The following is a 27,970-nucleotide window of genomic DNA, read 5'->3' on the forward strand; positions in this document are numbered from 1 at the left end:
TCTGGTGCAGTTTCTATCTTAACACGGTCTTAAAGTGACAACCAATTCCCAGCCGCTCGGCTTCCGGAGGCAAAGGATGAAGATTTACTCGTATTCCTGTAGTGCGACTGGTCTTGCTACCTGTAGAGCGAGTGAGGTGCCCTCTGCGTCGGCAGCATATATGCTCAAGGGAAGAAGGCGGGGGAAGGAGTTGCTGAATCGAGTACATTGGAATGTAACCTTGCATTTAGGTCGGAAATTATTAAATTGAAGCTTCTAAATTACACCGGGAGAAACAGAATCATAGTTCGGAACGCAAACGAATGCCAAGAATGGTCAGTGAGTCAAAGGACCTGTCAGAAACAAGCAGATACTCGTGACTAGACTCACCGCTGCAGCAAACATTGAGTCATTGAGGTTAAGGGGGCCGGGCGACTGGCCTTTCCACCTCCGTAAGACTGTAACTTGAAAACTTCCATTTGCCACATCAGAAAGCGCAGTATGATGTCAGCATCTGGGCCAAGGGCAACTGCTACATTCAGGAGGTGGTGGCAGTATACTGAAGAGGAATGAAGAGGACTAACGTATGTCATCCAGATTCCAGTTCAGGCTCTAGGTATACAAATACCAAGACGACTACATTCCTGCCTTTAGTATGGCAAAGTACTTACGTAATCGAGAGAGAGGGTGGGGTGGAAAGGACACATAACCATTGAAGTTCACAGCAACGTAATAATGCTGGATTATGTGACTGATTTCAGCCCTGTATCCCTAGAATGAAGGACTGTGCTTCGCGAATAAATTCTCAGTAAATACTTGCTGAATGGATAAAGCAGTTGTACAGGCACAGAGAGGGCAACCATAACATACTGGGAGTTGTAAAAAGCTTCAAAGAGGAAATACTATTTGCGTTGTTATAAAGGATGAATTTAATCCCCTGGTGAAAGAGGAGTAAAAATATCTCTAAATTTCTCTTTCTTCCAAGAAATCCATACTCATTGTTCTTTTTCTATCCTGTATCTAGAGCAGCAAGGCCTACCCTGCGTAGAGGAGGTTCCTCAACAGAATCAAGCATCAAACGGGCCTGGGGGCAACTGTGAACAGTTCATTTGAAACGTCCAAACTCGTCTACACTGTAAAAGCCTCTACCTCTGAATAAGTTCTATGGAAACTGCGTCTTTTCACACCTTTCATGACCCAGTTTTCTCCCGGCCCAGTTTTCCTCTTTGGTTCTTCAAGATGACCAGAACAGACGGGACAGCGCGGGTGGTAGGAGGGAGAATAAGTAAGGTGGTAAGTCCACTGCAGTATGTGCGTGGGTCTAGGGAAGCTCCTGGTTCAGTGGTGAGAGCAGTTGTTTTTCTTAGTTTACAGTGCCTAACCTAAGGGAAGAATATGCAAACACCCTAAGATGTAACCAGCTTAAGTACTGTTATAGTTTACTCTAGCAAAGCACCTTCTAACGCTTAACGTTCCAATTTATGGCTCTAACGACGTCCCGCTGGAATTCAGGGAGGAAAGCGTTAATCTCCGCAACGTTTTTTTCCAGTTACCAAAAAGTCACACCCTCTCAAGACGGCTACTAGTTCTCTCTCGCGAGAGTATGAGAAAGTGACGCTTTCTATAAACCCCGCCCCCAGCCCTTTAGTTGCCAAGCAACGACGCAACCAACCTCCACAGCTCCATCCTCCTTTAGGCGCTAGCGTCAGCGATTCCGATTTCAGCCCCGCCCCCTGGAGCCCGCGGGCGCTCGATTGGTGGACGATTCTCCCCAGGTGAGGACAAGCGCGGGAGTGGGCGGAGCCAGGCAGGGGCACGTGATTCTCCGGGGACTGGTGTGCTGGACCCCGGCCGCAGTCGGTTGCCTCCCGTCTGCCGCTTTATCGAGTAGGTGCTGGGGCCACAGCCGGGAGGGCTCTTAGGAGGGATCCTGGGGCGAGCGACAGCTGTACAGCGCCTTGTAGGATCTAGGCGGGAGAGAGGAGGGAGGCTGCGTGCACCCTAATGAGGTGGGGGATGATGAAGCCTCGTTGTTTAGGGGAAGTGCGGGCCCCCGGGCATCGCCCAGAGTGCGGACGTTTAGAGACCCGGAGCCGCAGCTGAAGTCTCGGTTAGAGGATTTGTGTGGTCTGTGGAAGAACCGTGCAAGGTCCTTGAAACAGTAGGACCTTCCTTCCTCACGAGTCCCTTGTCAGGATTTGCTGAGTGGACTCTGGGCTCTCCTGCCCCAGTTCAGGTCAGGACTTATCCCTTACTCTGCAGGTGACCTTGGGGAAGCTATTTACCGCCTCTTTCCTCCCCAGTGTTTCTTCCATAGACTGCTTCCTAGGGCATAGATGGGGAGAAGGTGCGGACAAGGGCTTGAGAATGAGAGCACCAGTGGAGAAATAATGACGTGATAGGGCTGTCTCCCGGTTCAGTTACAGTTTTTCCTTCAGGAGACATGTTTGAGATTTTCCCACTTCTCATTTTTGTCAGGACTGAATCCTACCATTGGACTGCAGTTGCTTGATGATAATGGACTTGATCTGTTCGCAGGCCACTCTACCTCTAATTGCTGCCACCACTCTCCCCAGATTCTTAAATTGGAATCTGAGGTCAGGAACTAACTTAATTTGATTAACCTCAGTTTTTCAGTCTGTGAAATGGGGAGAAGTAATAATGGTAGCCAAATGTGTTTTATTACAGGATTATTGGAAGGACTGAAGGAGATGATTTATGCGAATGTAAACTCCTATGTCAGCATTATACATGCAAGGTTCTGGTGTAGGTCTTTATAGATGGGGAAACAGAGGGCCAGGGACACTCATAACTTTATCCTAGGGCATGTAGCTGTTAGCTGGGAGAAAGAGGTCTGGACTTGACTCTTGGCCTAGGGTTCTTTCACTTATACCTTGCCGATCCTCTTTTTAGGGTTTTGAGGGATGTCTCCTTCCTTCCCTTCCTTACACCCCTTTTGTCTTTTTCAGACATCCCCTGAACAAGAGCTGCCATGTCTGGGAATTCTGCATTATCCTCAGAACAGAACAACAACAGCTATGAAACCAAGTCAAATCTCCGAATGTCTGAGAAGAAATGTTGTGAGTTCTGAGAAAGAGGAGGGGCTGCTCTCTGCTGGGATTTTATCTCAGGAATATAATTGTAATACTTGACTTTGCAGCTTGGTGGGAGTGAGAAGTAATTCTTTGACAAGGGAATTTAAAACAAAGTCTACCAGGAGAATTTCCTGTCTGAAACATGTAGATTCAGTGAAATGTCTGTCCTTGGGGCTAGATGGTGTAGCCCAGCATTTTCTTACTGCTTTCTTTAACCAAATCTCTCTCTCTCCTGGGGGTATCTGCACACTGGATTGATGTTGAAAGTTAGAGGAAGCATTATTGTACATGCAGTGGGAAAGGCAGAGTGGTAGGGTGCAGAAATTACTCAGGACTGATACTGTTAACAGTTTCCCTTTATCTCTTGGGTTAAGTTTTTTGAGGATGCTGCTCATGGGTTTAGCCTTTACACTTTGCAAACTATTTTCCCTGGAGGTTCATTTCTCTGGGCACAGGTTTCATGGGAACATTTCCATGACAATCTTTTAGACAGAGGCAGCAGGTGGGTTTGCAGAGAGATGAAGTGCCCTTTCCTGTCCCCATGCATCTGCATGCCTAAGCATCCTATGGACTGCAAGACTGCATAGCCTGGTCCAAAAGGTCCTGGGCAACTGGTCCTCAGATGTTTGGGGGAACCTCAAGGCAAGCTAACTCTTTCCCCTGCTTCCAGGTTCCTTTGGAACCTTGTCAGTCAGTTCTTCTCACTTCAGTGGTTATATATATCAGCAGGTGGAAACAGCCAACTAGCATGAGACCTGGAATCATCTCATGTTCAAAGTTTACCCTAGAGTCTCAACCTTGATGTCATGCCCTTGTCAGTCTCATGATTAACGATGATCGTCTCTTTTCACCTAGCACTGATGAGGCTCGCTGGGGTTTGGGCTGCAACAAAGGCAGCTTGTTTGGATGTGATACTGGGGACTGGGGTTGGTGCACCTTTATGATCAGGGTCTTCTTTCTCTGCCAGGGCAGGAAGCCAGGTACTGAGCACAAATACCCCGGGGGAAGGTAACTAGTATAGCCCGACGATTGAGTGCAGCCTCCGGAGTCAGACTGCCTGGGCTTGAATCTTGGTTTTACTACTTCCTAGCCACATGCTTTTAAACAAGTTGCTTATCCTCTCCACGCCTCAGTTTACTTGTTCATAAAATGGGAATACTAGTAGTACCTCCACCCCCGCCCCACCCCTGGAGTGATGTGAGAATTGAGTGAGTAAATCTGTAGGGCAGCACTGGGAAGAGTGTTGATGTGTCACGTTTCATTGGTGACTCTGTTTGCATGTTGTGTTTATTCCTGAAACAGTATATATACGTTGAGTTATACTCTAAATGCTTATCTGGGAGCTCACTATTTAAAAGAGCCCTATGAAAGATGGTGTTTTTAGTAAAGAATGTTTTCTCCTCTTGTTTGGCAGCATTGTCACCCAGATTTGGTGATATGGGATGCACATCTTAAAGAGATGTGCCCTCGTATTACTAGGACACTTGAGCCAAAAAGAGAACAGAGAGCTGGTGGTGGTGGTGTGAGGGGGTTGATCACTGTGGGGCTCTCTGACTCTGCGCAATGCCCAGTGTCAGTCCTTTGAGTTCAGCTTTCTCCTCCATGGGAATCTCCTACCTGCCTTCCTAACTCTTCTGAAGTTTTTCTGCTATGAGGGTTTTTGATTAACTGAGGAAGCAGTAATCCTAGGACTCTTGGCTTCCTCTAGGCTCTTAATTCCTCCTACAGGCTCTGATCTCTCCTTCCCAAGTTCCACCCTCTCCCCTACTCCCTGGAGGCACTGGGTGGTCCTGAAGCTGCTGTCATTCATTTACCCCACTCTCTCCTCCCCTCATGGTTGGACTGTGAGACTGGTGGCCATAGTCACAGGGGAAACAGCGTTATGAGAGTAGGTTTTAGTTTATTTCCTTTGTCTCTGTTACTGCCTGTATCTTGAAACAGGCTCTCCTGGCTGCGTAGTGTTCACACCCAGCAGTTGCTTTATTAATAGCTCACTCGTTATCCTATTGCTGCTAATTAACACCTGTTGTTGGCTGACTTCAAGGCTGAGAAGTGCCTGAGCTGGACAGCTGAAGAATGTCTTGAGGGAGCCAAAACTTCCAAAGGAGCATTACCGGAATTTCAGCTGCTCCAGGGATGGGAAGAAGGGGGGTGGTACTGGCTGAGGTGCCTTTAAGGTGCTCAGATGACCGGTTTCAGGAATTGGGAGTGGGGCAGAGGTCTACATGCTTTTCTTCCTTTGTTTCTTTCATTCTTTGATATTTTGAATAGGTCTGGAACAGACAAGTTTCCGTATGAATCTTTCTCTAATTACAAAAGCAATACAGGTTCATGAAAAATTCAGACAATACAGAAAGAAAGGAAAAAGCAAGAAAGCTCTTACAATTTTTCTTGTCCCTGTTAAGTTTGATTCCTTCCAAATATTATTCTGGTGTGTCCTGTTAATGAAAATAGGTTCACACTGTATATATTTTGTTCTGCTGCCATTTCCTTTTTTTTTTTTTTTAACATACTATATTGTGGACATTTTTTTTCACATCAGTAAATTTAGATTTACCTCATTCTGCATAGAATTGCGTCATATGGCTGTGCCAGCCTCTCCCTGATGGACATTTATGTTGTTTACAATTTTCCACCATCACAAACAGTGCTGTAGTGAGCATCCTTGCGTATACATCTTTGCACGTTTGTGCTAGCAAGTTTTCCTACAGAAATAATAGGAGAAAAGATAGACACGTTTGAATTGTTGATCAGCATTCCTCAAAAGTTCTGTATTGTTAACTGGTTTTCATATTTCAAAGTGCTTGATAGAAATTGTGCATTATCAGCTATTGCTGCGCGGGTTACATAAAACGTTAACATTCGAAGTGTCTGGCTGTAGAATGTGGCTGTTTTATGACTACCAGTCAGATAGCAGGGGATAATCAGCAGTTTTATGACTTCTGAGGAATAAAAAGAAGATATTGCCACTGAAGCACACTTTTAAGGGCAGCACATTTCAAAATGTTGGGGCTATTTAGACCAAAAAGTGGAAGAAGACCTTGGTCAGGAGACAGCCGGGAACCACTGGTCTTCTAGACCACCTTCAGGATTAGATTAGAGAGCAGAGTCGTGCTGGCCACATGGCTCCCTTCCTTAGGTGCTGACAAGAGCTGGTGACTGGGACTGATTGGGCAATCACGAAACCAGGAGTCTGATCAAAGCCCTGACCTTGACTTTCTATTGAGGGAACTGTCGGCCAAGCTCTTCCCTTCTCTCTGGGCTTGAGGTTTGCTGTCTAGCAGGAGGGAAGTTTCCAAACTCTCATTACCTCTAAGTGTGTTCATGAAGGGAAAATAAGATTGAGAAAGCGAGTTCCACCTTGTTTAAAGAAGGTAGGAGAGAGTTTCAGGATTGAAACAGCTTTCCATTGTAAGTCGAGGGGTATGTTACATTGTCTCTGAAATTAATCAGTGTGAAGTGCCTACTGTTCAGATTAAGGTGGTGACGGTGTTTTATAACAGGCAGAACAGAATGTTCCTGGTTTTGCTGATGTGGCAATTTGAGATAGGAAGATGGTTTAGTTTTGTCCTCAAGAAAAGGAGAAGCCCTGGTGGCAGCAGGTGTGGTGCAGATGTGTTCTGGGCAGAGGTGGGAGGTGTGTTGCTGGGGGGTACCCTGAGGCGTCCTTCGTGCCCCGAGTTCTCTTTTGTTCTTAGCGCTCTCTGTCTAGTTTGGTAAACATGGGGCAGCTAGTTCCCTGCTTGGCTTCAGAGCATCTCCCAAGGATGGCTCATTTTCAGCTCCAGGGAGGGTAACAGGACCTCTAGGGGAAGTGCCTAATGGGCTGGAAGGTGTGGACAGAGCAGGACTAGACATGAAGGTAATGAGCCAAGCCATGGGGATTGAGAAGAGAGGGGTGCTGGGCTGGAGAAAGTGAAGACTCAGGAGGATTTCACTCCTGAAACCTGAGGCAGCTGATCCCGGGCAGAGCAGATCTGCATATTAGGGGTCAGAGACTGGGGAGTAACATCAGCTGAGCCTGCAGCCTGGCGTTTGCCTGCCTTTGTGCTCCCTGTTTGGACAGAGATGTAAATCACTTCTGTTGCTCATTACCTACCTTGGAGAGGCTCCTGCTCAGGCCTGGGAATTTTCCACGTGCACAGTGGGGAGAGGACTGAAACCCAAGCCCTCTGTCCCGAGTCTGAGCATGCGCCCCTCTGTCACTGCCAGGGCCCCTCTTTGGCTTCTGGGTACTTCTTGCCAAAACCCCTCGGAAACTCTCTTCCTTCTGAGGTCTGTTCTCTACCCACATCCCTCTGCTCACTTCCTCCTTGAGATCATTTCACATTCCCTTCTCAAAAGATGAAAGATGACTTTCCCATCCAGGGACCCCAGTTTGGCTGAACTATTTCTTAGCCTTCCAGGGTCACCTTGTGCCAGGGCAGAGAAGCAGTGACTACTCATGGGGCGTCTTCTGGAAGGCAGTGCTGGGAAGACATAGGTGAAAGCAGTTCTTTCCCATCCCATCGGCATGCAGGGCCTCCCACACAGCAGTCCAGCAGAGTGGGAGCCCTCCCAGATGAGCTCAGTTTGGGTCTCAGGAACGTGGCTGGCAGCAGTGCAGGGCATTCATTGTCCCACCCCTTGTCTGGGGCAGGATGGGCAGGGAGGAGCCAGCCCCTGGGAGCAAGCTGATGAGGAACTAGAGGCCCTTTTTATGGAGAAAAGCTGCCTAGGAAGCACAAGATCTGGATTCTAGAGCCAGCTCTACCGATGACTCATTGTGTATCCTTAGGGAGGTCACCTGTCCTGAGCATCCAGTCAACCCCATCTGTCTAGTGAGCCCTGTCTCTGTAAACGAGCATTCCTGAAGTCAGTTTCCTAAGGAAAGGGCAGGCCAGCGGCTGTTCCTGCTTCTAAACTTGCTTTTACTTGGGCCTTTGAGGCAGGCTGGCCATGATGCCCACATGCGCCAGCTACCACGAAGCTCCCTGAGGTCTAGTCAGCTCGTGTCAGGTAGGCTTTGCCACAGTCAAATGGTTTCAGAATTCTGGTTGAAACTCGTAGTCTGAGTGCAACGGTCAAAACAGATTGAGACCAGACTCTTTTTAATGAAAATACTTCTTGCGTGTGGCTCTGAAGGAAAAGATGGGATCCTCAGGGTAGAAACTCTGTTGGACCTGTTACAGGAGCCTGCTCAGGTCCACACTGGTGGGGTCTCCAGGCACAAGACCCTTCTTCAAGGCTACACACTTTTGTGTTACTGTTTGTCTCATGGTTACTGTCTTTCTAATCTTTGCCACTTTTTTTTTCTCTTTCCATCTTGGGTACCTCTGTGAAGACTTTGGAAAAGTAGAAGAGATGTGTCTTGGTTTGGTTACTCTCTGGGAGTCTACATGACTCTTTAAGTCTCCTTGAGGAGGGTTCACCCAGTATCTCCTCAGTTTGCCTTCCTGGACACTGGCCTCACTGAGGTTCATGCGGGTCAAACCAGATTCAGACCATGAGGTTCCTAGCCCAGTGCACAAACCTTACCCGGCCCCTCGTCCTTTAGTTCTGTTCCATTTCTTTTCTCTCTAGCGTGGGCGTCCTACATGACCAACTCCCCGACCCTCATCGTTATGATTGGTTTACCAGCCCGGGGCAAAACCTACGTGTCCAAGAAACTCACACGCTACCTCAACTGGATTGGGGTGCCCACCAAAGGTAGGTACAGCCGTTCGTTCCCCGGGAAAGGAAGTGGTCCGCTCCTTTATTCTCCCTGGCATCAGGGTTACGGGGTACTCCTGGCAGCAAGTAGTGGTTGCTTCCTGATTTCCTGGATTTATTCCCTGTCCGGACACTTGTTCCTCTTGGCCTGGCTGGATTGGCCTAGTTTTGAGGGAAGGCCTTTGATAAGCGTATTAGGAATTAAATGAATATAGGGCTTTGCATTTCCAAAGCCCTTTATCTACAGCATCTCTTCTAATCCTAGCAGTACCCCTGTGGAATAGCCAAAGTGGCTGAGGAAATGAAAACTCAGGCCACTTAACAGCTCGTGCAAGGATGGAGATGTGGGCAGAATAGAAACAAGAAGAAAGAAAGAGTTGCCCATGAGCCTTCTTTGTAGACCAACCAGGAGGCTGTGCAGGCACACATTTTGACTAGTAACCACTCGAACATCTGAATATCAAAACTTTCACAATAAACAATCAGTAGTACAAATGTGGAAGACATTTGGAAAATAAATAATAGCACTTCAGAATATTTAGAGAGGAAGTCACAGGTCCTGTAACATACTGTGCCCAGAATAAGAAGTTTTCAAAGATGATGAAATTCTGAGCGGACTGCATTCTGCTTTGTATGCACACTAGAATGGAAGACATTCGTCAACCTAAGACCCCAGTATTCAAAAATACGTAACATGGTAAAAGTGTTTAAAAATAATTAAGCTGTTATAAGATTTAAAAAAGCCAACCAAACAAAAACTCGGGTAATTTAAGGCTTGTCCAAAGTCTAGTAAGTCAGAACTCGAACTTAAACTTGGTTCTTAGTCTGCTGTTGTTCCCAACGTGCCCCAGTGCTTTCTGCCCCCTTGGCCACTCTGACATTAGACCAAGAAGTCCCCTTTGGGACATCGTATTGTTGCACTGCCGAATGCTGTGGCTGTCTCCTGCAGTGTTTAACCTGGGGGTGTATCGGCGTCAAGCAGTCAAGTCCTATAAGTCCTACGACTTCTTCCGACATGACAACGAGGAGGCCATGAAGATCCGCCGGTGAGTGGTCCTAGGCCTGGCCTCCAGGCCAGCTCTTTCTTGGCTGGCGTGGGACCAGATGTGATGGGGCTTGGTTTTCCTTGCAGTAACTATGCTGTGGGGATTTTAAGTGGAAGTTATCTGCTGGGCAGGTCACCTTGGGCTGGGGTGGGTGGAAGAGCCGGGCTAGGAAGTTGCACATATGCTTGGAGGCTACATCTCCAGGGGGATAAGATACATACCTGGGGCCGGGGAAGGGGAGAGATACAGGAAGGTGAGGTCTCAGTGGGGAAGGTGAAGGGTCTAGTTGGGGACAATTTTTGACCAGTGGGGAAACTAAACAGGAAGTGATGTGGCTCCTGTGGCAACCCAGCTGTTGATGTCTCTGGCTGTGCCTGAGCCTGGCCTTGCCCCAGGCCCCTTGCTGACGTCCTTGCTCTCCTGGCAGACAGTGTGCTCTGGTGGCGCTGGAGGACGTTAAGGCGTATCTCACTGAGGACAGTGGGCAGATCGCGGTGAGCCTTACCTGCCTCTTCCCTGCCTTGGTCTCCACCCTTTCAGCAGCTTGGCTGCACAGCCCCACCCTGGGTCCACCTCGGTGGGATTCCATGTCTCGGTCCCTGCTCATCAACCTCGCGGGCTTTCTTCCCAGGTGTTCGATGCCACCAATACCACTCGAGAGAGGAGGGACATGATTTTGAACTTTGCTGAGGAGAATTCCTTCAAGGTAGGATCTGACTCCAAGCGGGAGGGTAAGGGGTGAGCGGAGTGGGCAGTTAGGGGGGACAGGCAGGCCTGTGTGACTGCAGTGGGTGAGGGCAGGACTGGATATATGATTCTCTCCTCTGGGTGCGTTACTCCCAGTCCTTGAGTGTTTTCTTTCAGGTCCTTTCTCAGACCCTTAGCCTGTATGTATGAGACCCTGGGGATGTGGTAAGAGCTATTTTTAAATGACAAGGCCTTGAAGGCCACTTTCATGAAAGAAAATCCCAGGGGATGTGGTGGCCGGGGAGGGGCAGGTATGAGCACATGCTCTTAGTGAGCAGCCTGGCCGTGACTGAGTCGTTGCTCACTGCCTTCTCTCCCTGCCAGGTCTTCTTTGTGGAATCTGTCTGTGATGATCCCTATGTCATTGCTGCCAACATCCTGGTAGGTGCACCCCTGCACACCACCACCTCATTATCCTTTGTGCTCTGTGTGTGTGTGTGTGTGTGTGTGTGTGTGTGTGTGTGTGTGTGTGTGTGTTGGTGGGGGAGGGGGAGAGTCCGCCAACTGGGAAATGAAAGAAAGAAGTAGATGCGTTTAACGATACAGGGTGATCTTTTTGATCTGCCAGAACACTGTTTTGTACGTCCACACTCTTCCCTTGGGAGAAGAAACAGGCTTTGAGGAATGAAGGAAGAATTGGCTGTTGAATAGTGGCCAGACTTAAACTGTAGGAGTCCTGGCCCTGTGCTCTAGGTACTAGCTGGGTGCTGAGACCTAGGTGTATTCTCAGAATAGATCAGACTCTTCAAGATCCGTCAGGGCCACCTTATAGGAAGGTCATCTGCCCACCAGTTGTCTAACACTCAGGTCAGCCTTCGATGTGCCCAGTGCCCCGGGCCCTGAGTGGTCACAGCTGAAGCCAGCACCCATGTTGTGCTGTGCTGAGTAGACACTCGCACGTTGTAGCCTGGTGGGAACTTGCTGAAGACGTGTCTGGTCCAAGGCAGCCATGTGTCAGATCAAGCATCCTATTCTGAGTGGTCATGGAGAGAAATTGAATATCCTTTCTGTTTCCCCAGGATGGTCCATAAAGGGATTGGGGCCCGGGAGCAGCCTTGGCTGCGTGACTGCCTCTGTCCTTCAGCCAAGGGCAGGCACATGACTCCCCAGTTGTCTTTCCCTTCTTGGTTGCCAGGGTCACAGGATAGGGAGGAGGTGCTCAATGAACGGGGATTGCCAACACTCCAGAGAAAGGCCACTTCTGTGGCCTTCCTTGTCTTTATTTAGCAGTGGCTGTTTGCAGGAGGGCTGGTAAGGGCAGACCTCTGACTAGGCCCTGCTCTTCCTCTGATTCCAGGAGGTAAAGGTGTCGAGCCCTGACTACCCTGAAAGGAACAGGGAGAATGTGATGGAGGACTTCCTAAAGAGAATTGAGTGCTACAAAGTCACCTATCAACCCCTTGACCCAGACAACTATGACAAGTAAGGTTGAAGGCCGAGGTTTGAAGGGCCTGAGGCAGGGCTCTCGTTCGAGGGAAGAGTCTTTCTCCCTCTGTCCCTAGACTTCCTTCTGACAATCCAGGCCTCTGTTCACAGGGAAACCAGATACCGATCTGTGGCTTCTACGTGGATTGAATTTTATACTTGAACACTGGAGTGCTTCTTACCATAAGTTCTTCTGTCTGTCCTCTAGAGCACAACTTCTCAACCTGTGCATGGTTGACATTTTGGCTGGATAATTCTGTGCGGTGGGGGCTGTCTTGTGCACCACAGGGTGTTCAGCAGCTTCCCTGGCCTCTGCCCACTGGATCCCAGCAGCACTGCCAAGCTGTGACAATTGAAGCTGTTTCCCTGGAGGGCAAAATCGCCCCCGGCTGAGAACCACTGCTCTAGATCAGTAGTTTTGAAGTAGGGTGTTGTAGGACACCCCTTAGAGATGTGCCATCAGTTTTTGATCAATTTTTAAAGTTTATTGTGTGTGTATATATACGTATATATAGTAAGATATATAGTAGTACATATATTTATACACATATTTCATATGTTAAGTAACATGTAATATGTAACTATATATTTTATAAAACATAATATCTTGCATATGTGCTTATGCATGTAATATATATATATGTGTATTTTTTGTGTCTATTATTTACTATGGCAGTGCCTGTCGGCATCGTGGTAGAGAATACAGGTTAACTTGGTGTGTGTCAAGTCTATGTTGAAGAACAACGTGGGTGCAAGGATACCTGTGGGGGAGGGGGTTCTTTGAAAAAGCCTGCTGTCAGAGCTGTTAACAGCTCCGTCCAGATAAGAGTACAGCGCTGCAGCCAAGCAAGTGGCGAGATAGTGTGCCGAGCCCACTGGTAAATTGCTTCAGTGGTCTGCTTAATGTTCTGAGTCTTTCAGTTCCTTCAAGTGTGGTGCCCAGAATATTAGTGTTTGGAGGTGTTCTTAACACAGAAGTTGAAAACCACTGCCTTAGATATGGCATAATAGTATATTCCTCAGTTAGCCCGAAGTCCTACATAGAAAAACGTTCTAGAAGAACGTGTGTGTGTTTATAGGTGTTACCTCTGGTTGGTAGGATTGTGGGTGATATTTATTTGCATCATTCTACCTTTTTGTAAAAAAGATTTTTTTTTTTTTTTTGGAATAAGCACTTACTGTTTTTATAATTAGGACATTTTCCCCGATGGCCGAAAGCAAGCAGTCTATGTCAGTGCCCTTGGGAGAGGCTGCATTTAGGTAGACGCAGGGAATGCTCAGAGATCTCTGTCTGAGGTTTAGCACCCCCTCCCTCCCCTCCCCTCCGTGCTGGTGGACGCGGTACCCTGACTCTGCCAGACTCTGTCTGACTCTGACCACGGTACATGGTGCTGTGCTTCTCGCCAAGCATCAGGGTTAGCAAAGCCTTCGGGTCATTCAGCTGAGCCCCCAGGGGGAAGCCTGGATTCTGTTGACCATACCCATCCACATCGCATGGCACAGCGTAGGCACTGAGGAAGTGGTGCTGACTGATGGGAAAGTCTGGAAATTTTGCTTCCTCTTGGTTCTGAGGAGTCATCCATCTCTGACCATCCGGTTCCCTAAGTGCGGGTGGGGTGTGGCGGGGGAGGCACACCTGCTGCTGGGAGCCTGCAGGTAACACGCAGAGCCTTTCCCTTCCTCCTGTGACCCTCAGACTTTCACACCCGCAGGATTTTTTTTTTTTCCCCTGCTCTGTCCCAGGGATCTTTCTTTCATCAAGGTGATAAATGTGGGCCAGCGATTCCTAGTGAACAAAGTCCAGGACTACATCCAGAGCAAGATCGTCTACTACCTCATGAACATCCACGTCCAGCCTCGCACCATCTACCTTTGCCGGCACGGAGAGAGCGAGTTCAATCTCTTGGGGAAGATTGGGGGTGACTCGGGCCTCTCGGTGCGGGGAAAACAGGTGCGTAGCTGGCCAGCAGGCTGGATTTCCTAGGCTTAGAGTTAGAAGGGCATGGTGGGGGTCATCTCTTTTATCCCCTTACTTCTTCCTGAATCCTTCTGGGGCTTAGGCTGTGGTTTCAGAGACTCATCCAACAAGTGAAAAGACGTTTTCCTGTTCGGCGACTCCAGCCCTGCAGTGAAGTGTACATAACTTGGAACCGTTTCTGCTGTGATCATTCAGCCGTCAGATGTTTATTGGGCACAGCTTGTATGCCTAGCACAGTACAGGGTGCTCCGGGTGAAGTTCATTTCCTCTTGGGTTTATTGTAACCATGTATCACCTTTCAGAGTTTGATCAGCGTCAGGCACGTTGCCCTTTACAGGCTGAGTTAGTAGTCCTGTGTGCGTGTGTTTTCTCCTCTTTTAAAAGTTTTACTTCACATCCCAGTTTGCGCAGGCTCTAAGGAAGTTTCTGGAGGAACAGGAGATCGCAGACCTCAAAGTGTGGACGAGCCAGTTGAAGAGGACGATCCAGACCGCTGAATCCCTGGGGGTGACCTACGAGCAGTGGAAGATTCTGAATGAGATTGATGCTGTGAGTAGGAGGCTCCAGTGGCCAGAAAGCCAGTAAGAGTGTCCTGTTCAGACAGGGATGCTCCAAAGTCACGATGTGGGCCATTTTATCTGGAAAACTGGAACCACCAAGTAGAAACTTTGAGGAAGCTGAACCTATGGCCAGTTTGGGGAGGAATTGTGCCCCCAAGCAGGGCCTCCTAAATGCTTGACACCCCTGTGCCAATGATGGGACCCAAACCAGTTTCTACCTAGCTTCTGGCGCCCGGGGAGAGGGGAGCTCCATTTGGTTTCTCCATCTGTACTCCTGGGAACAAGAAGTAGCTAGCAGCAACTCACTTTGTTAATTCCTGCTTAGGTCACTTGGTCTGGAAAAGTCCTTTCCAAATTTGTTCTTAACTTTCTCTGTCCTTGAGCACAGAAGCAGGCATTTCTTTCCCTTTCCTTCCTCCGTACCCTTTTATGCCTTCTGCAAGAATTCTCCAGGCCCTTCAGTTTCCCCTCCTTCCCTGCTTCCTGTTTCTTTTACTCTGCTGACTTTCCCTGACCTGAAAGCTCCCCACAGCAGAGATGCCCTGCCTCCCGCAGTGGCCCTCGCCCTGCCCGCCAGTAAGATACAGTCCATGAAAGGAGCCAGCCCAGTGCCTGGCGCTTAGTAGAGAGCTAGTATTCCTCAGGGTTGCCTTCAGCACTTGGGGGGCCATGTGGGTCAGTTCACCTCTTCGGGCTGTGTGGCTCCTGCAGGGCGTGTGCGAGGAGATGACGTACGCGGAGATTGAGAAACAGTACCCAGATGAGTTTGCGCTTCGAGATCAAGAGAAGTACCTGTATCGATATCCTGGAGGGGAGGTGAGATTCCCCTACGTGGTTGGGGACAGCCCTATCCTTTGCTGGGGGTTTTGCTTTAATTTGGGGTAAAGATTGAGTGATTTTGGGGACCTAGAAAGGGCACTGAAGGCATCTTTTAGTTTCTCTTCCTACCTTTGGGTCCTGCTGTGTTCAGTTCAGCTCATGCAGTCGAATGCCTCGTTGATTTGTCAAGATCTCCCGGGAAGAGGGTGACAGGATACTTCTGTTGTTGGCTATGTTGTAGAATCAACGTGATCTTTCTTGCTTCTTTTTTCCATTCCACTTCCTCAGTCCCACCCTGACCCAAGCAGGTCTAGGTACCAGGTAAATGTATGGGAGTTGAATGCTTTTCCTATCATCTTCGGAGTTTGAGGTTGCTTCCTGGTCTAAGTGGTCTAGGGATGTGTGAGGCAAAGGTAAATTAAACAGGATGGCAGGGGTCTAGGGAATCCCCGGGAGCCTTGTGGTCATACCCTATGCCTATTCTGTGGGAAGAAGACATAAACACAGGCTGTATTCAGATTTTCTCTTCTTGGCCTGCAATTTTCTCAGTCTGAATGTTGCTCTTGAAAGGTCTGAATATTCTCAAGAGATACCAGGGCTGGGGGCAGTTAGCGAACAACACGAAGTCGCTGAGCCTCCAGGAGGAAAGCCGGCTGGGGAGAAAGGAGAAGTGGCCTGTTAAACTCTGGACGCAGCCCCCGACTTGGCTGCCAGCTTGCGCCTGGCCTCCTACCAGCCTGCCCTTCCCCCACAGTCGTACCAGGACCTGGTGCAGCGGCTGGAGCCTGTCATCATGGAGCTGGAGCGTCAGGGCAACGTCCTCGTCATCTCCCACCAGGCTGTCATGCGCTGCCTCCTGGCCTACTTCTTGGATAAGGGTGCAGGTGCCGTGCTAGGGAAGGGCCTAGGGACACATCCTTGGGGAGGGAGCTGGACTTGGGGAGGCACCAGGATCCCTGGCAACCAGACCTCTGCCTCTTCCACTCAAATTGGAGTACATTCTTCAGGCAGCGGTGTGGGGTTCCCAGCAGCCACTGGGCCAACATCTTGCTGAATTTACTCTCCTGGTACAAAAGCCCCCAGTGGAGAGCGGCTGCTGCTGGAGCCCTTGATCCTGCTTGGCTAAAGGGCCAGCATCAAGCTGACACTCCTGGCAGCATTGGAAAAGTGCTTGAACATTCCCTGCTTGTTACTCTGGCTACAAGGAGGGAGGTATCTCAGAAGCCTCTTCACCCTTGGGATTCAGGGTAGACAGCATCTGGGTAGAGAAGTAAGGAAATGTTGCTGCCTTTTCTGATCTTTCCTTTCCTCTCCTCCCCCTCCCCCTCCTCCCCTCCTCCTCCTCCTCCCCTTCCCTTCCCCCTCCTCCCCTCCTCCTCCCCTACTCCTCCCCCTCCCCTTCCCTTCCCCCTTCCCCCCTCCCCCTCCTCTCTCCCTCCCCCTCCCCTCCCCTCCCCACCATCTCCCTGAGCTGCTGGGATACCTGCAGACTGACCTTACGTGTACCCAGGTGTACCTCAGTCTTCCCTTCTGTGGGGCCCTGGCCACGACACTTACTCCTGTTTTGCCTGCAAGGAAGGACCTAAAGGAGACCTCCTTCCTTCCTTAGCCACTCAGTAGCTTGGGTGGCTTCCTTGGAGGCTGTGTTGATCGTTGTCTGGGGTTTAGAGGAGTTGAACGACCCCAGGTTGGGGTAAAGGAGTCTCACAAGCTCCTTAGGCTCTCCCTTCCACTAACTTGACCTTGCTCCGTAATTCTGAGACTTCCTTCCCTGGGTCTTTCCACTTTCAGATGAGCTCCCGTACCTGAGGTGTCCTCTCCATACCATCTTCAAACTGACACCTGTGGCCTATGGTAACTATGCGCTTAGGACCGGGCAGGCGGTGGGGATGGCAGAAGGTCAGGATCTTTGAGTTTTCTCTGAAGTTTGCCTAGAAGTTCAACTTCCTCACCCCTGTGTACCAGGGAAGTTCCGTCAGCGCCTTCCATTTTTAAAGGGATGTATGTATATATTTGGGGATACATGTGTTCCTTTATTACCCTATTGCAACTAAGGAGTTTTTCTCTGAGCTTTTTTCCTGAAAGCCTCTTCACTTAACTCTGTTTTCTCAGGATGCAAAGTCGAAACAATTAACCTCAACGTGGAGGCTGTGAACACCCACCGTGACAAGCCAACTGTAAGTGTCTTCCCACAGATGAACACGCAGGCTCCCTGCCACCTCGAGTCTTTGAACCATTGGCATCAGGAGACTGGGGTTTCTTTTATGTACAAAAACATTTTTGTCCTGTGTAGTCTTTACTTCCAAAAGGAAGAGATTTAGAAACAGCTATTTTTTAAAATTAATACCTCTTTTGTGAATCTTAACCATTGGCTCTTGGAAATCCAGTGAAATATGGAAAGTGTTTGGCTGGAGTGAAATGCAGATTTTTTTCTCCCAGAAAGTGCTCCCTTTAGAAAAAGCAGGATCCAGAGGTGCCTGTATGTGGGGTCAGGAGGTGTAGTTTGTTCCAGGTCTGTCCTGGTCATCTGTGTGATCGTAAATCAGCCCCTTCCTTTCTTTGGGCCTCTTGGCCTGCTCTGAAGTGTGATGCTCACGGAGTGTCTCGCTCTCCAACCCCTTAGCTTCCTGGGGCTAGGGGACCGGGCCACAGCCCTTGTCTTTTGAGAGACCCTGTCTGCAGAGGAGCAGGAGTGGAGGAGGCTGTTGTGGTTACAAGCATTATTTAACCTTTACGAGTGAGCTTTTGGCTTGCCTTTCATTTGTGTGGTGTCCCTCGTTTCCAATCAGAACAACCTCCCCAAGAACCAAACCCCTGTAAGGATGAGAAGGAACAGCTTTACGCCTCTGTCCAGTTCGAATACAATAAGGCGTCCAAGAAATTACAGTGTTGGGAGCCGGCCCCTCAAGCCCCTCAGCCCTCTCCGTGCCCTGGACACGCAAGAAGGGGCCGACCAGCCGAAGACCCAAGTCAGCATTCCGGTGGTGTAACCGTGTGTTTCCCTCCAGCCCTGGCCTCCTGCCCTTGTCACTAATCACCAAGGAGTCATTTAACTTCCAACCCCCACCCTTCCCTCCCCTGGCCCCCCCACCACGAATCTTAACAGAGAACGTGAGGTCATGTGTTTGCAGACCCACCTTAGCTAGTCCACGGCGTGAAACATCTCCCCGCTCAGGGACAGGCTGGCGAGTTGGGTGTGTTAGGACAGACACGTCCTCGGTTGGGGAGGTCTGGAGGAGGATGAAAAGGGACATGCTCTCCTGGGGTGATTGGCAGAGCTGGGCTGAGGCTGAGCATGCTGTGGTTCTTGTCCGTCCACTGCGTCTAAACTTACTAATGTCCTTGTGTTGGTAAAAGGGTGTGGCGGGGTGTGGGGTGGAGGGGACAGGGCAGCCCATTCTCCCTCCACCTCCACCTTGCCTCTTCAAGGTGTGCTTTACTCACAGACCTTCCCTGCCTGCTTCTTCCCCTTCTCCCCTGTCCCCTTTGGCTTGCCCAATGTGATGCATGGCACTGTCGTTGTGTGTCCGTCTAGGAGGGAAGGGGCGGTGGGCGAGAGAGAAATCTGGCCTCAGTGGATGCTCTCTGCAGTGGGTCTAAATGGGTCTGGACTTAGGAGAGCCTTTCTTTTCCCTTCTCCCCTCCTCTGGAGTCAGGTCCTGCAAGGGTCAGCCCGGGCTACAGAACATCCACAGATGCTCTAGAGCCTGGAAGTGGACGTAGGGTGAGCGTTCTCACCTCCTTTCATGAGAAACAATCCTGAGTCTTCGGTGCCCTGGGGGAGGCTGGGTCTCAATAGGTGGGAAGTACCTTGATTTGTGTTTTTCAGATATAAGTCTTTGGGCCTCAGCGGAGTGAGGTTCAGGAGAGGACAATGGTCTCTGAGTCTTGCAGGGCTCTTGGGGGGCAGTCATGTCTTTTCTCCGGTGGGTCCCAGCTTCTTTGCCGACCATGGGAACTCCTGCCAAAGCCAGTGACCTCTGGGACGGTTTAGAAGGACAGAGTTGGATTCAGGAGTCGCTGTTGATGTCTGGGTTGCTCACGGGAAATGGCAGAGAAGAGCTCACTAGAGCTGCGTTTTATTTTCCAATGATTCCAGCCCACTTTCCTCTTTAAGTTAAAACTGTCTTTTGCATGAGCATCTTTTTTTCCCCCAAATGTGGAAAAGCGTGGTGATAAATTTAACCTCCCTCACTGGGGTACTGTTTTATCTCACCTTGACGTCCAGGGGAGTCTTGGGATCCCGTAGGGTCTAGCTCTAGACCATTTATCCATTTACTTGTGTCGTTCCATTTTTCCTGCAGGTTAAGCAGGAAATGTGTAGAGCAGGGGTTCTTAGCCCCGTGGTGGCCCATGGTGCATCCTCCTCCCACCCGCCCCCTAATTTTGTATGCAAAATGTGTGAGTATGTGTATGAGCATTTTTCTGAGAGGCAGGTCTAGAGTTCTCATGAGATTTTTTAAAAGAGAGGACTCCCCACCTTAAAGTTACCAACCTGTCATTTGGAGGTGAGCAGTGAGAGCAATTTAACTATTTGCCAGGGGTGTTTTTGTTTGCTAACAGGAGATCTTTGGTTGTGGTTCTCACCTGGAAGTACTCAGTAGAATCCCTTACAGAATGTTTGAAACATATGCATGCCTGGGTCCACTTTAGGATTAATTCTAACTCAGTCTGTGGGACTGGACTCTGGACATGCATGTGTTTAAATAGCTTCTCTGATGATTCTGAACCATTCTCCAGAACTTCATATTGTGAAGTTGGGTGGAGAAACACTGGGATAGTAGTTCCTTGGACAAAGCATCAACCGCAGAATTCTGAATTCCTCATGGTTCTGAAAGGACAGTTCCCCAGAGTTAGCTATGTGAGCAGATCTCAATATTGAATGAAGTAACCCCTGCAAAGTTACTTCAGGCAGCAGCTATGTTTTAGAGGGTTATTCTGGGTTCTAGTTCCAGCTTTAATGCTTAACATTGCAAGGTGATGTGGAATCAATCACTATGTTAAATAAATGTCCTTGGATAATAGCTGGGAATTTTAAGCACCCTGGAGAGAGGTACTGAGAGAAAACTTACAGGAAGATGAAGGTTATCATCACGGGCGAGTGGCTTGTGACCTTGAGTCCATTTTTGCATCCTGAGCAGGACATCACAGCCAGCTTTCAAACTTGCCTGGGTTCTGCTCCAAATTGCCTCCAAGATGTAAAGTAACTTCCTATTCCTGTTTAGCCTTCACATGATATGTACTTAGTGCCCTTGTCTGTGGGGCTTCAGGCTGGTGTGGAGTGTGGTGGAGGAGGGAGACACAAAAGCGGAAGAAAAGTCCTTGCCCTCAAGAAGGTTATTTTAGAGGAAGGGCATATAATTTTTAATAGATGAACATTTGCAAAAGAGCAACATACTGAGTCTATAAATGGGGATGTCGTGGTGGAGTACGGATTAGTTCAGACTTTTCTCTTGTCCTTTGCCTATGAGACTAAAAGGGTTGGGAGGTGGGAATGTCCCCCCAGGATGATGTGGTTGAGGAGGTATGTGTGGCACTTTTGCAAGGTTGCCTTGTCTGGCTTTGCTTGGCTGGTGGCATCTTTAGCCCAAATGGGCGTTCAGTCTTTTCTCTTGCCGTGCAGTTCAGAGCTAACACATGAGAACGAGCAATTTGATCCACGACTTTGGATTTGGGCTCCATGTACTCTTAGAGGAGAAATCTCCAACAAACCTGTGTTGTGTTACCTTGTCAGAAACCCCAGTGTTAGGCACAGTCACTGGGATGTGTGGTCGGGCTCTCAGCCTGCTGGTGTGGCTTCGCTCTCCCCACGTGCTAATGTGCGTCCCCCAGAAGAGGAGCCTGAAGGAGTGTTGCTCTCAGACAGGACGCAGGACGTTGGAGTTTGACCGCACCAAGGACTTTAGCATCCTTTTGTTTTTAGAACGATATCCCTCCAGAGAGGGTTCAGCAGGAAGAAGCCAGGAGAGTATAGAAGGGAATAGAGCTCTTGCTCCAAATTTTAGAGAAGTCTGTGTGCACAACACAGACGCCACCAAGAAGGGATGGATTCCAGAGTACTTTCTGCCTGATGCTTTCCGCTTTGTTGTAGGGGAAATCGGCGAAGACTAGCATTTAATCTATTGACTTAAAACAGGGAAAGGAAGGTCATGGTATATTTGATGATCTTTCTCTTGCCTTAAAGTTGAAAGAGGAGTTTTGCGACAGACTTGAAAGAAGAGTCTAAAGCAGATTTGAGAACTAGCTTCTCTTCCTGTTTCTTAATCCTTAAGTTGCAATTTAGCTCTTACTTACTTGTCTGTATTGTCTTTGGCTTTGCTTTGGCAAGGGGATTGTTTTGCATTCAATTGAAAAGTAGGATGAGAAAATCTTTTAAAAACATGTATTGTACTAGGGGTCTGCCCTGTATTATTGCCTCTGGTTGTGTTTTTTGTTGCTGTTGTTTTGGGTTTTCTCCCCTCCAGAAATCAGGGTTGGAAGCACAAGATACGTGTATTCGTAGACTGAACAGCTGAATGTTTCCTATGAGGACCTAGGTGTTCCTCGTTGCAATCCGCAGTTGATCTTCAGAGGCACTGGCATTTTGAAGAAACATGATGCAGCTGTTTGGAAATAAATTCATCTTATGGTGTCTCTGTGAGTAGGAGATCTGAGACCCAGAGAAGCTCACTGATGCTTGGGGCAGCCAAAGGACGAGGGGGAAAGTGTCCATAATTGAGAGAACTGTACCTGGGTTAGACAGTCTTAGGCACAGTCCATCGACTGTGCTAAGCCCGGAAGCCATGCTGTGTGTTTTCCAGAAATGTGATAATTTTATGCAGGTTTTCCATTGCATATTTCTATTTGTGTTTTAAAATATTTTAATTTAAAAATTATGTCACAACGAAATCGGGTTGCAGCATTGGAAGGCTTGATCTCTGACGTCCCATAGAGGTGACGCAGAGACCAGAGGTATGCCCAGGGACGTAGCGCAGACTCATCGTGTCCGGAAGACTGTATCTAGAAATACCTATATGCCGACCGCCCAACAGACTCCAGCAGGGACACACACTGCCTGACAGATTCTGGCAGGTCCCTGTGCTGACTAACTGCCAGACTCTACCAAGACCTGTCAGCGGACAGTCTGACCGTTCTCTCATTCTACCAGTTCATAGTATGTGCGTGTTGTTACAATTCTCTGTCCACTGCCCATGTCCTACAGAGAAAGGAGGTAACCACTCCACCTGTTTTCTTTAGGGGGAAGTACTATATACGATGCTTTTTAATAGACATTTTTTTAAGAGTAGCAGCCAAATTCTGATCGTTAAATGAAGGTTGAACATCACTTGTGAGATCGTTTGTAAACTCAGCTGAGGAAGTGCCTGCTCGGAGCCTGAAATTGTTCCCTCTGCTTGAAGGCATCCCATCCGCTGCCCCACTTCTGGGCAGGACCTCACTTTCTGAGCCCTCTGTGCCCCAGCTTCCCCTCCTGGCCTGCAGCATGCCGTTGGGCCGCGCAGCTGCTCTTAGCCTGCCATCTATTTGGCTCCTACTCAGAATCTAATAAAAATGCAAAGGAGATTTTGCATTCAAAAATTGATTTTAAGAGTCAGCAAACGTATTCTTTTCAGTAAGCCTTCCACTGGGGATCTGTGACCAATATTTACCTACTTGATTTTTTTTTTTTTTGTATCTGAATTGCTTGTGTACAGTTTGTCCTTGTGTTGAAGTAACAGGGTCCGCTCATTCTGATAACGGTGATAGTTTTGCTGTGGCAAAAGCAAATGGCTGGTCACCAGCTGTGCCCTTTGAGGGGGCTGGGGGTAGGCTGAGCACCACTGAGTTAAATGGCATGAACTGAATTGGGAACCCAGGCAATAGAGCTAGCCTGTAGGTTTCTGAGGCACAGACAGCTCTGTTGACAGAAGGAATGTAAGTCCTCAGCAGCATCCTAATTTAATCTGGTGACATCAATATCAAAATATGCCACTCAGATCCACATAAGGTGTGTATAACTGTATTTGAATTGTGTTTTTGTGTGTGTGTGTGTAGAATGGGTAAATAAAATTGTTGAGTAACTTGAACCTATCAGAAGGCTTCTGGGTTTTTTGTTTTGTATTTTGGGTTGTGTTCTCCACCCTCTCCCCTACCCCTAAAACTTGGCCTCAGGCTGCTTGGTGACTGGGCCTCAGACAGGCAAAAGCCGGTCTGCAGAGTGACTGGAGTCCTTGGTCGGGGCATGGCTCTCTTCCACCACCTTCTGGGGAAGATGGGAAGGACATCATGGAGGGCACTGGAACTTAGTTGCGTGACTTTGGGCGCCTCCACAAGAACTGAGAAAAAATTACCTTTGCCCACACTGTGCTATGACTCCCACTCGCAACGTGGAATTCATTATTTATTGCAAAGAAGACCTTTGGAGATCTCTTAGAATTTAGGGGGCTCTTCCTTCTAAAAACATGACCTGCCTGTTTTTAAAGAGGTTGCAGCCAATGGGGTAAAATGGCGTTTCACTTCTTCTGGGAGAGGAAGTGCCGGAGGGGTCACGCCACCGCTTTCACGCCTTATTCCTTGTTCCCGCCACAAGGACCAGGCGGGCGTTAGACATGCAGACCCTCGGGCCCCGTCCCCGGCCTCCTGAAGCAGAGTCTTCACTTTCCCTGGATGACCGGGCGATCAGCTGCACATTTACCATCTGAAAAACACTGTTCTAAGGGGAATAATTTCTCACATGGTTAAATGTTGGATCCCAGTTCACGGCAAGGAGTTGATTTCTGCTCTGAGCGCTGACTGCAGGCTGGACTGGGATAACTACGGTGGTGGGGACCCTCCTCAGAAGCCACACAGCCCTGCCTGCAGTCTCACTTCTTTTTGGCCTAGTCTTCTGGCCAGTGTAGCCCACATACTCTCCTTTTATTCGCCGCAGGGCTCCCTTCCGCCCCTGCCTGCTGTCCTGGGTGTGTAGCTTACGCGCCAGGTGTGAAGGGAGTGCCTGGTCCCCCGTGGCCACAAGGTCGGTTTCTCAGGGAGAGAAGCCCAGGACTCGGCCATGCGTTTGTCTGACCCCCGAGAGTAAAGGGATGTGTGTGGATTTGGGGACGTGAGGCGTGGGGGTGCCGCGGAAGGGCGGGGGGGGGGGTGGTTCCTGCTCAACTTCTTCACCTGTCACTCGGTGGTGGTGTAACGGCTCTGTTTCTCTTCCTCCCTGGCTCCTAGGCAGAGACCTCGCTGGCCGTGCACAGGCCCTCCCGCCCGGCATCCCTCACGCTGCTCTCCTGATGACATGGAGGCTGAGGCCAGACCTCTCCGGGGGACGGGGCAATGCTGCAGAACCTGGCCCGTCAGCCCTCCAGGGGCCTGAACAGGACGTGAAGTGGGGACTGGACATTCGGGGCTACTGAAAGGAGGCCTGGAAAAGCTTCACCATGGTTCTCCCCCTCATGCCCAATGGGAATATCAGTGACCCTGAAAGACTTAGCTTCCCTGTGCCTCAAAACGTTTAGCAGCCTGAACCGATTCGGTTTTATAATCACTTTGCTGGGCTCGGCCCAAGTTGGTCAGCCTTGTTCCGTTTCGGCATTTAACATCCCGCCTGTGATTGTGTCCCCGCTGGCCAGCATTTGCCTCACGTGCAGAGGCACCTCTTCAGGTTTCATTGTTTCAAAGTGAGGGGGCTAAACCCCAGCCAGCCTTTTCTGTGCTGTAAGAGCTGGGCTCTGCTTCCACTCCAGGTGAGCAGCTGGAGTCCAGAGTACATATGTTAGCAGTCACTGGCTTGTCACATTGGAAACAAGAGACAGATTCACCAGGTGAATGGAGGATATCTGAGGAATTCAGTCCCCAGAACGTCTCTTCTGCAGTGATGGAAGAGGAGTGTCAGTAGCAACCTTTTCATTTAGAGAAGTTTTCCTTGTTCAGGCCCCTTGAGGGCAGGATCTGACTGCAGGGCTCCCCCAAAGGGGTGCCCATCTTCTGAGTTCTCTTTTGCAGCTGCTATATTTTCTGTCTGACTCTGTGTGCCTCTCATAGCTAAAGAGGGCTAAGGTCTTCCTCTCTGGTGGTTGGGAATGAGGGCCGGAGAGGAAAGTAGGGTGCCCTTTGGGTCCCATGAAGAACTAAAGAAGGTTCCTTGGGAATCAGCTCTATCGGAGTTCTTTTGGCTTCCAAACAGGTGCAGGGAGACATACTCTTCTGTGGGGTCTGCTACCGTGTTACGGTCTCTAAGAAAACTGGCTGTGATGTCAAGAGCAGCCGGTCTGATGCCTGCCTCTTACTTAGCTAGGTCTGCTGAGCTCTCATGTAAAGCCTTAGGGGAGCGGGGAGGTGGGGGAACCAAGGCCTCAATGCACTGGTCATGTGATTTCCCTTAAAGATAAGCCAGGTAGTTATTTCCTAGATCAATGATTGTCAAAGGCAAGAGATGTGATTTTCCCATGTCACTGCTCCAGAAGGAGGGCATGGAAGCCCCAAAGCAAAATCCTTTTTTTTTTTTTTAAGAATAAGTTTTTTAGCTTTGTATATGTTTTTTCCCTTTTCATTCAGACTCCCACTTGCTGGGCAAGAGGATGAACAGCCAGAAATGTAAATGAAATGCAGCTCTTCCCAAATGGTTCTCTTATACTGTGGCCAGTACAGGGCTCTGTTACCTGAGATGTGATGCGCTGGGCTGCAGGCAGTTCAGCGCCCGGCTGCAGGCAGTTCAGCGCCCGGCACACGGGAGCTTGTTTCAAACGCGCAGCACAAAGCTGCCTTCGAAAGGCTCCTGACTTTGCTCTGTAGCAGGTAGCTGTCATCTGGCTGCTCACAGCACGCTGTACTGTACGGATCTTGTTCTTGTGACGTGGATTTCTTTTTGCATCTGAATGCACTGTCTTTTGTTGATCCAATAATGTTTTTATTTAGTTATTTATTCATCCACGTAAGGTATTTTTAAGTCCCCGTTTTGGTGTCTGCATGTATTTAATCAGAATGTAAGGTAATTTGTGTTGTCAGGTTTTTTTTTGTTTTTGTTTTTTTTTTTTTTGGTAGAAATTTAGGTAGTTTGAGTATTTAAGTTTAACACCCATAGTATTACCTTAAATTAAATTGCCAGAATGTAGGCATCCATCTTCTGTAAAAGGATAATAACTATGTTAGGGCACAGTGGCTTTCTTTTGAAGGCCTTTTTTTTCATTGATTTTTATTATAAGTATAAACCAAGAGATACAATTCTCCAGAGAAAAGTTTATCTCCTGGGTAAATAAAGTCATGCTAAAATTTGTGAGTAATATGTATTGCTTTTGTAATAAATACAATAAAGGTTATTTTTAATTAAGAAATGAGGCTAATTTTTAAAATCACACACACAAAATAATATGGGGTACTTTATACATACACAAAACAGTAACATCGTGCAAAATGTGTTTGAAACCAGCTTCTTTAAAATGATTCTCAGGAGACAAGACCAGAGGCCGAACTCGGGATCTGACAAGATGGCCGGGCTGCCCCGCAGGATTATCAAGGAGACCCAGCATTTGCTGGCAGAACCAGTTCCCGAAGCTGACGCAGAACCAGATGAGAGCAACGCCTGTTATTTTCATGTGGTCACTGCTGGCCTCCAGGATTTCCCCTTTTAGGGAGGGACTTTTAAACCTGAATTATTCCTTCCAGAAGAATACCAATGGCAGCCCCTAAAGCATGTTTCATGACCAAATTGTTTCATCCTAACGTAGACAAGTTGGGAAGAATATGTTTAGATATTTCGAAAGGTAAGTCGTCCCCAGCGCTGCAGATCCGCACGGTTGGTTCTGCTGTCGATCCAGGCTTCGTTAAGTGCTGCCAATCCAGATGACCCATTAGTGATGACGTAGCAGAGCAGTGGAAGGCCAATGAAGCCCAAGCCACAGAAACAGCTAGAGCGTGGGCGGCTCTATGCCATGGATAATATTTCAATCGATCCGATCACCAAGTGTGCATCACTTCTCCTGTTCTGCCAAGACTTCTTCCTTTTTTGTTTGCATTTAATGGGCACAGTCTTGGAAACATTACAGAATAAAAAAAAACCCAGACCCCTGAAAAATTATTCTCAAATTATTAGATTGTGTGTATATTTCCAACTGGTGGTTTTAAACTGGTGAGTCCTGCGTTTATCAAGTTCCCTCAGCATTTCCAAATGGTACCAGTGGGATCATTACTGCCGTACATTATCAACCTTCTAGAGCTGTATTAATTTATTTAATGAATACTTAATGATGACTTATTGGTTGCCATGTAATGACTGAAACAAAGACTCTGTCCTCTTTCTAGAATTTATTATTGGAAAGGAGACAGTTAACAGCACACCTGTAACCCATCCTTCCCTGCTGGGAATGCCTTCCCCCTGTGAATGACCTTGACCAAAACCACTATTAGATAATAGTTATGTAGGTGTTTATGGTAAAGGAACTTGGAACACTCTCTAGGGTAATTAGCAACAGACATAAAACGAAATGTTCATAACAGTAAAGCAGTTATCAGTTCTGTAAGTCCAAGGGCTCTGATGGCATGGCAATGATTTGTGAATTCTCCCCCTTTGAAGTGAGAAGTGGTGCTAAACACACTGAGCTTTAGCAATATATCTGGACGAGTTACAACGACGAGGGTGTCAAGGGTGTAATTTCCTGGGAAAGATCT

General features: G+C 48.5%; 1 protein-coding gene and 1 pseudogene across 9 annotated transcripts; both read left to right on the forward strand.

Moving 5' to 3' along the window:
• The first annotated feature begins 37 nt into the window (after window positions 1–37).
• PFKFB2 (6-phosphofructo-2-kinase/fructose-2,6-biphosphatase 2) lies at window positions 38–26,612 on the forward strand. 9 transcript variants are annotated; one of them, XM_032467075.1, is made up of 17 exons: window positions 38–595; window positions 1,004–1,272; window positions 1,529–1,866; window positions 2,949–3,059; window positions 8,637–8,762; window positions 9,715–9,811; window positions 10,239–10,305; window positions 10,443–10,517; window positions 10,883–10,939; window positions 11,856–11,980; window positions 13,727–13,934; window positions 14,364–14,510; window positions 15,233–15,337; window positions 16,095–16,224; window positions 17,132–17,194; window positions 17,453–17,517; window positions 24,536–26,612. In XM_032467075.1, the coding sequence occupies exons 4-17, from the start codon at window positions 2,972–2,974 to the stop codon at window positions 24,596–24,598; spliced, it is 1,416 nt and encodes a 471-aa protein (XP_032322966.1). In that variant the 5' UTR covers window positions 38–595; window positions 1,004–1,272; window positions 1,529–1,866; window positions 2,949–2,971; the 3' UTR covers window positions 24,599–26,612. The 9 variants fall into 9 exon arrangements, with proteins under 9 accessions (XP_032322966.1, XP_032322959.1, XP_032322961.1 ...); XM_032467068.1 differs by lacking the exon at window positions 24,536–26,612 and adding an exon at window positions 18,130–23,407; XM_032467070.1 differs by lacking the exon at window positions 24,536–26,612 and adding an exon at window positions 18,130–23,407 and having other exon boundaries at window positions 1,529–1,754.
• A 146-nt stretch (window positions 26,613–26,758) lies between these two features.
• LOC106730793 lies at window positions 26,759–27,359 on the forward strand (annotated as a pseudogene).
• Window positions 27,360–27,970: the final 611 nt, after the last annotated feature.

This window comes from Camelus ferus, chromosome 23, assembly GCF_009834535.1.
Source record: "Camelus ferus isolate YT-003-E chromosome 23, BCGSAC_Cfer_1.0, whole genome shotgun sequence".
Classification (NCBI taxonomy): Eukaryota; Metazoa; Chordata; class Mammalia; order Artiodactyla; family Camelidae; genus Camelus; species Camelus ferus.

Excerpts from the sequence above, each read along its gene's own strand:
- PFKFB2 (XM_032467068.1), top strand. The coding sequence starts at position 2,972 with ATGTCTGGGAATTCTGCATTATCCTCAGAACAGAACAACAACAGCTAT. Across the intron at positions 9,812-10,238 it reads GAGGCCATGAAGATCCGCCG|ACAGTGTGCTCTGGTGGCGC; the intron begins GTGAGTGGTCCT and ends CTCTCCTGGCAG. Across the intron at positions 10,518-10,882 it reads CTGAGGAGAATTCCTTCAAG|GTCTTCTTTGTGGAATCTGT; the intron begins GTAGGATCTGAC and ends TCTCCCTGCCAG.